This window comes from Dipteris shenzhenensis, chromosome 31, assembly GCF_047967505.1.
Source record: "Dipteris shenzhenensis isolate YYH24624 ecotype China chromosome 31, Dip_SZ_1.0, whole genome shotgun sequence".
NCBI lineage: Eukaryota > Viridiplantae > Streptophyta > Polypodiopsida > Gleicheniales > Dipteridaceae > Dipteris > Dipteris shenzhenensis.
In genome coordinates, this window is record NC_141626.1 from 4,004,230 (window position 1) to 4,016,502 (window position 12,273).

General features: G+C 40.6%; 1 protein-coding gene across 1 annotated transcript; it reads left to right on the plus strand.

The window, feature by feature from the left end:
• The first annotated feature begins 1,527 nt into the window (after positions 1–1,527).
• On the plus strand, positions 1,528–2,442 carry LOC147880918 (uncharacterized). Its single transcript, XM_087370199.1, has 2 exons — positions 1,528–1,575; positions 1,752–2,442. Exon 2 carries the CDS (start codon positions 1,786–1,788, stop codon positions 2,275–2,277), a length of 492 nt encoding a protein of 163 aa, XP_087226325.1. The 5' UTR covers positions 1,528–1,575; positions 1,752–1,785; the 3' UTR covers positions 2,278–2,442.
• The last annotated feature ends 9,831 nt before the right edge of the window (positions 2,443–12,273 follow it).

Consider the following 12,273-nt stretch of genomic DNA (forward strand, 5'->3'; position numbering starts at 1 on the left):
ATTCATGTACCATATCATGGGAACACCTCCGTAATGCAATTTCCACTGAATGGATGCCCAAAGTTTTCGGTTCCCTAGAGGAAAACTCTTCACGGATGACTATAATAGATTGGCTTGGAGCTGCTGAAATGTCCTCCCATCCCATTTTCACGGCTAACTTCATCAAAATCCTTGAAGTCAGCCTTGAAAATAAGGACCTTCCTTACATTCGATGAGGAAGGTGATTTTGATGGAGGTATACGATTATCTTTCTCCCCGCAGGAATGCTACTCCAAAGGATTCCCCTTAATAGGGCCCCCCTAGTCGATAGAACGATGTATTAATTTAATAATTGTGGAGGCAAGAGGGTGCATGCAATGCAAGAAAATAAGGGGAATAATGTAAGCGACAAAAAATTGAGAAGGTTTGATAAGGTGCAGAAGTTGAGAAGTTTCGTGAGCAAAAAATTCAGATTGCCATCCTCGGTGAGTATATGAGGGGAAAGGGGAGAGGGAGGGGGAGGGAGACTTGAGGGAGGGGGAGGGAGACTTGAGAGAGAGAGAGAGAGTTGAGGGAGAAAGACAGTTGAGTGAGGTTGAGCGAGGCAGAGAGAGGTAGAGAGAGAGTCCAAGGAGGGGAGAGAGACGGCTGAGCAGGCTGAGAGAGAGTTGAGGGAGGGGAGACAGACCACTGAGCGAGGTCGAGCATGGCCTCAGCGTGGCAGAGAGTTAAGAGAGATGACTAAGCGAGGTTGAAAGGCTGAGTAAGGCACTATGGATGGAAGCTAAGCGAAGTGGAGGGGATGAAGAGGTAGGGCGAAGAAGGAGAGGTTTCGATTGCATTTTAGATGGTTCTCCACCGCCTCACACATGATATAAAGGAGCAAAGATGGGTGTATGAAAGGGAGAGAAGGAAGTAGAGATTGGAGTCGAGGATAATTTGGTCTCCCTTTACATTTTGGCTTGCGATAGAGAGTTGCGACTACTTCTGTGCTGCTGCTGCTAACACCAGTTGGCTTGTCAGAGAACTATTGGCTGGGATTCTTACCGAGAGCTTCGTGAATGTAGGTCGGACTGGTCAAATGGTGTTGAGTCTGATTTCCTGTGCCATTCTATTTCTATCCGTAGGAACGGCAGAGATTCAAGCAGAAGGAAAGAAGCAACATCAATTACTGAGTGCAGATGCAGCTTAGGTTAATGAGCTTAATAGGTCCTATTGCGATTGAGGGCGGGAGAAAGGCGGAGCAAGGGATAGCAGAGGCACAAGGAGGGGGCAAATTGGTAGATGTGATTTTTCTCTTCAAAATTACGAAAGTATTGTTGCAATTTGTCCAGCTTGGGCGTTTACGAGTTATGAAATTTTGAAGTCGGAAATTGGCATCTTGGCAATAAAAGGAAATTTAGCATTAATGAACATAACTTGTAGATAGCTAATATGGGGAACAGCTTAGGTTAAATAGATTTATTAAGTAATAGGTTCGACAGCGAAAAGTGATCAATGAAAAACTAGCTAGGAGCGAATTTTAATAGCCTTCCGTCATTGTCTTATTGCTTCCTTCCTGGTGCGCCTTCCTTTTTCGCGTTTGTGAGCTTGCAGGTATTTGCTTGCTCGCATAGCTTTCCTTCACTTGGGGATCCGTCGCTTGTTCGTGTTCTGCAGGAGTGATAGCTCTTACGCATACTCACTAATTCTCGTGCTTCTTCTCTCGGTTTGTTTCTTTCTTATTCTTGTTTCTGCCGCTATCGATCTCTTGCACATTTCTTTCTCCTTAGTGTTTCTGCAGCAATTTTGCTTCTCTCCTACATCATGCCCGCCTACTGCAATGGGCCTGCCAAGCGCCGTAGCATCAGCCTCCATTACGACATCCGATCGTGCTTCTTGTCTGCTGGAATGCTCTCCCCTTTTGCGTCCCAGAAGAAACTCCAGCGCCTGCCGCATGTCTTCTGCAAGATGCTGGAGCTGCCGTTTGCCTCAGAGACTCCTTTTGTGGTGCAAGAGACAAAGGATTATTATGCATTTCTGATTCAACAACCTGGATTGATGGCGGAAGACGTGAGGGCAGAGTTCGTAGAGATTGTGCCGGGGGCGATCAAAGTAGTGATGAAAGGAGCTGAAAGGATAAAGGCGGCATTATTGGTCCAGAATCTTGACGTGAATCCATGGCGGTTTCGTTTGCCTGCTTGCACGGTACCAGAAGCTGCGAGTGCTGCGTACGCAGAGGGAGTTTTAACGGTGACCATCCCCAAGATGGCTGCTTCACCTTCACCAACCGACCTGCGAGCGCTCACTCTGAAGTAGGAACGGATTGTGATGCTACTTCTGATGGTCTGGAATTATCCACTGCGCCGCTACTTACCGCCATTGTGGATGTAAGTGATTAAGATCACCCACGTCTGGCTTGTCATTTTTAAGTATAATTGTCAAACACGAAAACAACGAAGCTCAAGTGCTTCCTTCACCGTTTTCGAGGGCCTATCGACAGATCTGTACCTCAAAGTTCGTCAATCTTTCGCCTCTGTTGTGATCTTTCAGCTGAGTCTTCTGCTTTACTTGTGTGCCACTCTAAATAATTTAATCTGCCACGCGCTTGTGAATGAAGCCTGATGATGCTAAGGATGGAAACTTCGTCCTTTTCTGCACAACTGCTCCAATACTGCTCGCGAGTCTCACTCTAAACGCTCTACTCAATCCCGGTACACGCTGCTCAATCCCGCCGAATGTGTGCCCAATGTAAGGGCAAGAGTTGCAGAGGCCATCTTCCATAAGAATCTTTAAAGTGCTGTATTCAATGCATTGTTGACACCTTTAAAAGGAAAGATTAAAATGGGTGCCAAGTTTGGGAAGAGAACTATGGTCTCTCAACAAAATTACTTATAATGGGTACCTAAGGTTTTATAAACTTTGAGCCTCATCGTTGCCCCCCCCCAAGATCGGAAGATAGGATAGCTTCGAGCCAACACATCCCTAAGTTTGTAATTTAGATTCTTTTAATAAATGCCCTAATTACCACCATGGAAAGAGTCTCTTTCAAAGATGTGTGTAATTGTGGTGTATAAGAGACCATGAGTCTCTCACAACCCTTATATAATGAAGGACCCTCATAGGATTTCCATAGGAAGTTTTTGAGATTGTAGATACTTATCCTTTCTTATTGAAAGAAGGCCCAAGAGTAACTCTCAAGTGTGCATTCAATTGGGTCTTTTACCTAGTAATCAAGAAGCTAGTATCTACTATGTAGTAAGCGACCTCATAGAGGGTAAAGGCTAGAAGGCCAACAAGAGAACATCTAAAATACATTTGATGTGCTAAATAGTATTGATCAAGAAATAGATGAATGGGTCTCAGAGGCATTGAACAGAGAGAACATGGTTGTTCTAGTGCATGGGTCAAAGGAATTTGAAGATGACATTAACAAAGAAGATGATCACGTGAGGGAGGGATTGGAGGATGAAGACTTTGTGAAAGATATATTCAACTATCTTGCAAATGCAAAATATTTCCTTTTGTTGTCCAAAGCAAAAGTTATCTTACAAAATAAGAAGGGATACTACATCAAGTGGCAAGACTTTTTCAACATTTTGAGTAATAAATTTCTAATAGGTCGCTCTTAATCGAAAATAAACCTACTGATGATTCTCAACACGGATCTATTCCAATGCATTCTTATTTTTTTGAATAAAATTCTTGCACCTCTCCCGAGCTCTGCCTCTCTTGCTGTGATTGCCTCTCTTTCTTCTCCCTTCACAAAGCTCTTCTGGCTATGGCGGTTATTTCAACTTTTGTTGCATCCACTTGCTCTTCCCAGAGGCCTCCCCATGCCTTCGTCAACTATTCGATTTCTAGCCTAAGACCAGCTTCTGCCTCTACCCTCCCTTCATCCTCTGAGAATGAAGGCCTCTGCCCTCCCTTCTCCTCCGTTCCTCACCTCCCCCCTTCCTTGTCTCTCCATCCTCTCTGCCTACCTCCCATCTCCTCTCCTCTTCCTTAGGTCCCCCTCCTTCCTTGCCTCCCCCCCCTCTGCCTACTCACCTTGCACCCCTGGGAATTGTCCTCTCCTATGCTTTATACTTGTGTGAGGCGGTGGAGAAGGATCTAGAACGAAAGGCTTGGGCAGTAGATTTTCATTTCATCTCCTTAAAGTTTTTGTTTTGCGACACGTGCTCTCCCTTTAAATCATCTATAATGGTTACCTTAATTGAAATTCGGCCCTTACTCAACCATATACATTACGTTAATTGGACTCACACCCCTCGCTAACTAATTCCTAAACTATTTTCCAAGATCTGGGCACCTATTAAATCAAGTGGCAAGTCTTGAAGAAAAGAAGAAGAAGAAGAATGGTACTAAGTAAGCCTATATCTTGCTTCACATTGAATATTTGTGGGCTAACTAATAACTAGTAAGACTTGGAGTTACGTAGTTTGCTAAGAAATGACTCTTTTTCTCCAAAAATTTTAGCTCTTCAAGAAGTCAAAGTTAAGGAAGTGATTTCGACCTAGAGCCTTACGAGTGGGGACAAAAGAATGAAGTTTTTCATAAATCATGAGGAAAGAAAAGGAAGTCCATGCTTAGGTATCCAATCTCTCAGGTTGGGAAAATATTATCTCTAGTACTTATGATTCATTAGGCACTTGGCTTGCACTCAATTGTGACTTTAACAGTTCAGTTCACAATGCATTCTGTTTATGCTCCCATTGCAGATGTTGCAAGTATGATCAACCCATCTAGACTTGCTAGTGGGTAACTGATTTCAATATGGGGGGGATTTACTTGGGAGAGATGCGATTCCAAAGGTTTTGTCATCTAGGGAGTGAAAGTCAACCAAGAAACACCCAACAAGACATTAAAAGCACTCTATCATATCTTGAAACCTTTTTTTAGCCTTGGCTTCTAGCAATCTAAAATAGGCTATAATACATTATTGGTGTCGAATGATCAACCCCTTCTAGCAGGCAATGGGTGCTTAAGATTACCAAAGGGAGAGTATTCCGGCAACTAGGCATACCTACAGGGTTTGAAGTGTCACTGAAAAATTGATGGGATTAGTTTTTGGGAAGGTTCAAAGATAAGCATGCAAGATGGAGAGGCTACTAAAAAAGTTTGGCAAGGAGAAAGATGGTTCTCAATCATATTGTATATGGTTTAGGAGTCCTTGTTTCTAGATTTGCGGTTTCATTGAGAGTCTATTTGAATCCATGTATGATTTAGAGATTTATTGCAAGTTTTAGGGAACTACAATTTTCTTATGTGCGCATCAGAGGCATGTGCCCAGTGGGAGCCATGTGACTATGTTTTGGTATTTAGCTACCCATCCACTCTCCAGGTCTAAGACTTCAATACAACAATTAGGAAGGAGTGGGGGTGGAATGGGTGTAGTGGTACACATTCGGCATTTTGCATGGTGTGCATGAATAAAGAGAGCTCTACTCAATTCTTGGAGAAAGATCTTGGAGAAAGAGTCCCCAAGCTACAAGGAGACATTGCAAGAAGCACTTGAGAGCTAAAGGTATTGTGTGGTTGGCAGTGAGGGAATGTAAATGTGGGCTTGCAGCTTGTTTGTGCATCCAACAAAAATGAGCTCAACCTTTTGGGAACCTATAGAACTCTTGTATATCTTTCACATATTGATATCTTCCCCATTGCCTCTTGTGTGTGTGATCTTATGAGTTATAGAGTAGAAATGCATCACCTAGTCTTGGCTAGATTGGGTGCATGGTGTAACATTGGTTGCATGCGATCTCATATAAGCTAGTCACACATGCATTGTGAATTTTTAAGAATGTATAACTTAGTCACATATATTGTGAATTTTTTACTAAAGCCACTTGCAACATCTTCTCATTCAACGTACTATTGCCAAGAGGACCTGCTCTCTCTCTCTTTTTTCTCTCTTTGTCTCTTGCACTATTCAAAGGCTCGTAGGTCAGTCAAAGAAGTGCATCTTCTTTTCTAGTCCAAGACCAAGATGAAGGCGACTCCTTGAGGAGAAGGTATGCAAGCATCCAATCTCCTTGCACAAAGACCTTCAGAAAGAGAGAAAAAGGTCCTCTCTCCCTTCGTGGCTTCTCCATCTTGCTCACCTTCCCCCTTGCACACTCTCCTCTTGCCATCTCTCACAATCTTCTTCACCATACTGACCTCATAAGTAACTTCAATCAATCTCCCCCTTGCACAACCTCAATTATTCACCCTTCCTTTCATCTTCCACCACCAATGGAATCCCAGCCTAGCTTCTTGTATGGATCACTATCACGGCTCCCAAATTCAAAGTATCCCTGGCAAAGGGTATCAATGATCATGCATGAAGATTCTCGTACGCTATGGATCCTCATGTCCCCAAGCTCTTGGTTTCTTTGGATGGTGGATTGGGGGCAACATACTCCCAAAAGCAACCAAGGAGAGGATAGGGACCCCATCATTGATCCATCTCCTTTTGTCCTTTCGCTTGTAGATCAAATAATGGTGTCACCCAATTTTCATTTCCTATATTCAGCTTTTGTTAACAAATGCTTATTAGAAAGCTATAAGAATGGGGTTGGGGTATTCTAGGGTTTAGGGTTTAGCATTGAGGGTTGATCGCTATCTATATTTGGTTTTTTTAAACAAATGCTGATGCAAAAGATTGTGTGAATGGGAAGGTATTAGAATCATTCCCTTTAAGAACATTCATTAGGTATAGCTCCATTACTTTTTGACATTGCAGTTGATCCTCTTAGATGGCTTGTTCACCAAGGGTTCACCAACAAGTTGAGAAAGAGAATCTCAAGGGGATTGAGTTGTCCTCCTTGGGGGGCGTGCTTGGTGCATCAACAATTTGTTGATGACATTAAGTTAACACTAAGAAATATCCAAAAATACATTAAAAGCACTCTTTCCAATCTTCAAACCTTTTGTTTAGCCTCAACTTCATTGATTAATCGCCCTAAAATAAGCTAGTACACATTATTGGTAGAAGATCATATTGGCTTTTGGAAAGTTCAAATATAATCTTGCAAGATGGAGAGGCTACTAAGAAAATTCAGCAAGCAAGAAGATTGTCCTTAATTATAGTGTTCATGGTTTCAGAGGCCTTGTCCTTAAGGATCTAAATTTGAGGTTTCATTGAGATTCTATTTAGATGCATGCATGATTTAGAGATTTGTTGTGGTTTTTAAAAAACTAAGATTTTCTTATGTACACATATGCACCAAATTCTTGTGCGGTTGGCGTGAGGGGATGGAGATGTGAGCTTGTGACTCCCTATGCATCCAATAAGCTTGAGTACATTAAGGGCTTATTGTATACTTTTGGGAACATAGAGAACTTGTATCTCTTTAGATATCAATCTCTTCCCCATTGTGATATCTTGTGAGTGATAGAGAAGAAATGTGTCATCAAGTCTTGGCTACGTCAGGTAGATATATGGTGTTACATTGGTTACATGTAGTGTGTAGTCTTGAGGAACATTGATCTCGTATAAGTTAGTTGCATACATTGTGAATTTGAGAACGTATAAGTTCCTCGCATACATTGTGAATTTTGGAGAATGTTGTTCACAACCTCTGCTCATTCAACATATTGTCACCAAGAGAACTTGCCCTCTGAGTCTCTTTTATGTCTCTTTGTCTCTTCCAAGTTCCAAAGAGACAATCAACATCCACAACATTAGTACAACACTAGCATGGAACCCACTACCACATCATCACACCTAACACCCAAGCATAAAATTCCATTTGGCATATAGGCCATATCATCATCTATACTTTATACGTAGAGAGTGCTATCTAAGCATGCATATTATAGCTTATGCACATAGCAGTGTCTCTATGGGAAGCAGACTAAATCAGCCCATAAAAGAAGGGGAAAGAAAGAGTTTGAAAAGCTTGATTTGGTGCATTCAGACGTATGTGGTCCCATGCCTACATGGTCATTAGGTGGGGCTGAATACTATGTGACATTCATTGATGATGCAACTAGGAAAGTGTGGGCTTATGCTATAGCTCGAAAGAGTGATGTGTTCTAGGTATTTCAGAAATGGTTGGCCTTGGTTGAGAATCAGTCAGGTAGAATGCTTAAATGCCTGTGGACTGACAATGGTGGAGAGTATCTCTCTCATGACTGTCAGCATTTCTATGATACACGTGGGATTAAGAGGGAGCTCACATCCCCTCGTACTCTAGAGCAAAATCTAGTTGTAGAAAAGATGAACCGTACTATTCAAGAAAGGTTGCAATGCATGCTTTCCAATGCAATTCTTTCTAGTGGTTTTTGGCTGAGGCAATGAAGACTGTAGTGCATGTGATCAATAGATCACCTAGTAAGAGTTTGGATGGTGGTATTCTTGAAGAGGCATGGAATGATAAGAAACCCTCTTACTCTCATTTGCATATATTTAGGTGTGAGGCATATGCACATGTGCCAAAAGAGCTTCGAAAGAAGCTAGATCCTAAGTCTAGGAAATGCATCTTTCTGGGTTATGGTGAAAGTGGAGATATGGGCTATCGTCTCTGGGATCCAGAAGCAAAGAAGATCATACGCAGCCATGATGTAGTCTTCAATGAGAAGAAGATGCATAAGGCACCCATGAGGGATGTGGAAATGAGGAGAATCACTTTCCAGGATGTGAATCCACCTGCATATGTTGATAGACAACAAGCTGTCCATGCACCAAATGTGCAAGAAATGGTACCACCAAGTACTCCCATAGATATACAATCAAGGGTAGATGATGGATCATCTATTGGTGGAAATGATGAGCCAAATGCGGCTGATATGTAGGTGGGACAACAAGCTGAAATGCCCTTGAGAAGATCATCTAGAGTGTCTAGACCGCCTGATAGGTTTGTTCCAGGGGTAGACTATGTGATGCTTACTGATTGTGGGGAGCCTTCTTGCTACAGAGAGGCTATGATGCGTGAGGATTAATGCAAGTGGGAGTATGCTATGCAATCAGAGATGAGTTCACTTATGAAAAATCAGACTTGGGACTTGGTTTCTTTGCCACATGGAAAGAAAGCATTGCCATGTAAATGGGTCTACAAGATGAAGGTCACAGGTGATGATGTGCCTAGTACAAGGCCCGTTTGGTCGCTAAAGGGTTCAAGCAAGAGAAGGGTGTGGACTTTGATGAGATATTCTCTCCGATTGTGAAGATGACCACACTTAGATGCATGCTTGGACTAGTGGTAGCAGAAGATATGGAGCTTATGCAGATGGATGTCAAGACAGCTTTCTTGCATGGGGATCTACATGAGGAAATTTACATGGTGCAGCTGGAAGGCTTTGAAGAAAAGGGCAAAGAGCATTTAGTTTGCAAGTTGAAGAAGAGCCTCTATGGTCTTAAGCAAGCACCTAGAGAATGGTATTAGAAGTTTGATGCTTTCATTCGGTCCGAGGGTTTTATAAGGAGTGAAATTGATCACTGCCTCAAGAAGTATTGATAAATTAGATCCTAAGACTTAGAATCTATGATTTTAATTTTAAGAGTTCCATTGACCATAGTCTTCTTCAATGTTCTTTATTCCTAACGTCTTTCTCATTTTCTATGATGGCCTAAATATTCCATTGGATTTTAATCCTATAGCAAAGTTTGGAGGCCTGACCTCCTAGAAACATCAGCCCAATATGTATAAATCTCAATGCATAAAGACTTGTCCAAGCTATTTTCTTTACCTCATTGCATGTGGGGATTCATCTCCTTGCTTCTCTTTATACTGACGGATATCATCCATCAAGAGTAAATAAAGTAGAGATAGATAGCATTTTGAGCCTTTAGAAAACATATGCATAGCATGATGGGAGACCTCTCACTGTTAACTTTTTATTTTTAAATTAGCTTTACTTATTCTTGTTTACTCTTCTTATTTTCTAATTTAATTCTTATTTCCATCAAGTTGAGACCCTTTGTGAACTCATTTAGATTTTATGCCTTATAAACTAGGCCAAAGTTCAAAGGGGGGACCTCCTAGAAACCTAACCTAAAGCATACTATTTTGAAAATTTGAAGGTGGATACCCTAACACATGCATCCTTCTCTAAACTATGTAAATCCACTTGTTTGCATGTGGGGATTCCTTCTCCTTTCTTCTCTCTACATTGACAAACATTGTTCATCAAGAGTGAATCCTAAGAATTTGTAGAGCATGTACATAGCACTCACATAGCATGATGAGACTAAGACCACAATCTTGAGGGGGTTGATGAGATTGAATCATCCCTAATGTTGGAGTAGAAAGGGTCCCCTTTATATTCCTCAATTTCTTTTTCAAACTTTCAAAAAAGAATTTTTGTGTTTAATCTGAATTTTCTCTCTACTTTATATTTTACAAATATTTCTTTATTGCTCTATTCTCAAATGTGTATTTTCTTCATTCGAAAATGAAGGGAATGCTAGAGGAGACATTTCAATCTTGGGTATTGACGGAGAAGTTGGTGGAGAGGAATCTATTCATTGAAATGACCCTGCTACTAGCATTTGTAAATCTAAAGTACTTGAGTACAGCAAGGTTTCACTCAATATTAAAATGGAAATAGTTAAGGATGCCATGCTTTCTTAATAACTATAGATGCTTCATTCTTAGAGCAAGTTAGATCTTTTGTCATGTGGGACATAAACAATACTTGTAGAAATCATATATATGCAGCAAGGGAAACTTTTTATAAATACAAGCAAAACATGTATGATCGGGTTATTAATCAAAAGGTTCTTCTTTGGTCCTTTGATCATACATAAGTTGTTGCTAAGGAAACATGTTATTGGCATATCCTCATGGAAGTGATCATGTTGTTATAACTACCTCAAAAACTTATGCCAACCAGCTAGTATATCAAATTGACAATATGGCCCATGAACTCAATGAGGTTAAAAATATTGATATTCAACTCATAAAATGGCCAATCATTGAAGTGACATTGGAGGATGGTAGTAAGCTTATTGACCAACAAGAGGGTGACATCATTTTTTAGCTACACGAACAAGATATATTATCAACTATGCACATAGATACTGCAGAATCTATTGGAGTTATGAGAAAAAGAACATAGAGAATCGTTATAGAAAGTTATGAGAAAATGAGGGTAGCTCAAAGCAATCAAAGATTCCATGTCTCTTAATGTCTGAAAGCATTTATGCAATTTCAATAATTGATTGTTGTGATGATAATTGATGCTCACATGTTGAGGAAAAAGTTTGAAGAAGCTCGATTTAGCCTACTTAAATGAAAAATTGGATGTAGTCTAGATCCCTTTGGTAAGGCTCACTTGTAAGCAAGTTATCCAATTCCCTTAAGTATTATGAATGGTCAACAATACCTAGGAGACAAATTTGGAAAATAAATGTCTTTAGGGATTCTAAAGATTCAGGTACCCTTAGATAGAGTTTCCCACTTTTTTCAAACTCCAACCTTCTACGGTGGGGGTTTGCATAACTTCTTGCTCTATCTTGATCCTTTCTAATGCTTTCTTTAGCCAACTTTAGTATTTTATTCATATTCTTAAGAAAATCTTTGGTTGTTTGCACCTTCTCTTTTTCGAGTCCCACAGCCACTAGTGGGGCTATAGTTTGAAATCCATACATCATCATTAATGGACTAAAACCTGTAGCTAAATGTTTGGCAATATCATATAAAAATTCTAATATGGGCAAATAATGTTCCTAATTAATTTTTGTTTACTTACATATGCTCAAAACAAATCCTCAATGACTTGATTGACCCTTTCATTTTGACCATCACTATGTGGATGATCTATAGTGCTCAAATTCAAAGAAGTTTCCAACCTCATAAAGACAACCATCCAAAATTGGTTGTTGAATTTGCTATCCCAATCACTAACAATACTGGCTAGTAGCCAATATAATTTATAAATATACTCCACAAATAGCCTAGCTAGTTTTGGATCTTTATCCTTTTCATTGGTTGGAACATAGTGAGCATTCTTGGTTAACCAATCCACAACCATGCACATAGAGTCATGCCCACTTTGTGTCTTGGTAGTCCAACAATAAAATACATGGAGATACTTTCACACTTTGCCAGATGGAATCTCCAATGGGTGTAGGAGACCTCCTACATTAAGGTGTTCACCCTTATTGACCTAGCATTTTTGGCACTTCACTACATAGTCTTGGATGTCCTTATCTATTCCAGGCCAAAATAATTGCCTTTTCATAAGCATGTATGTCTTCTAAATTCTCGGTTGGACACTCAGACCATCATGACACTCGAAAAGAACTTGGCCCCTAATATCCTTTTATTAGCTGGGACACATACTCTATCCTTGTACAGTAGGTAGCCATCTTCAATAGTATACTTTGTC

Bases quoted from the DNA above. Each gene is read 5' to 3' on its own strand.
- LOC147880918 (XM_087370199.1), top strand. From the start codon at position 1,786: ATGCCCGCCTACTGCAATGGGCCTGCCAAGCGCCGTAGCATCAGCCTC.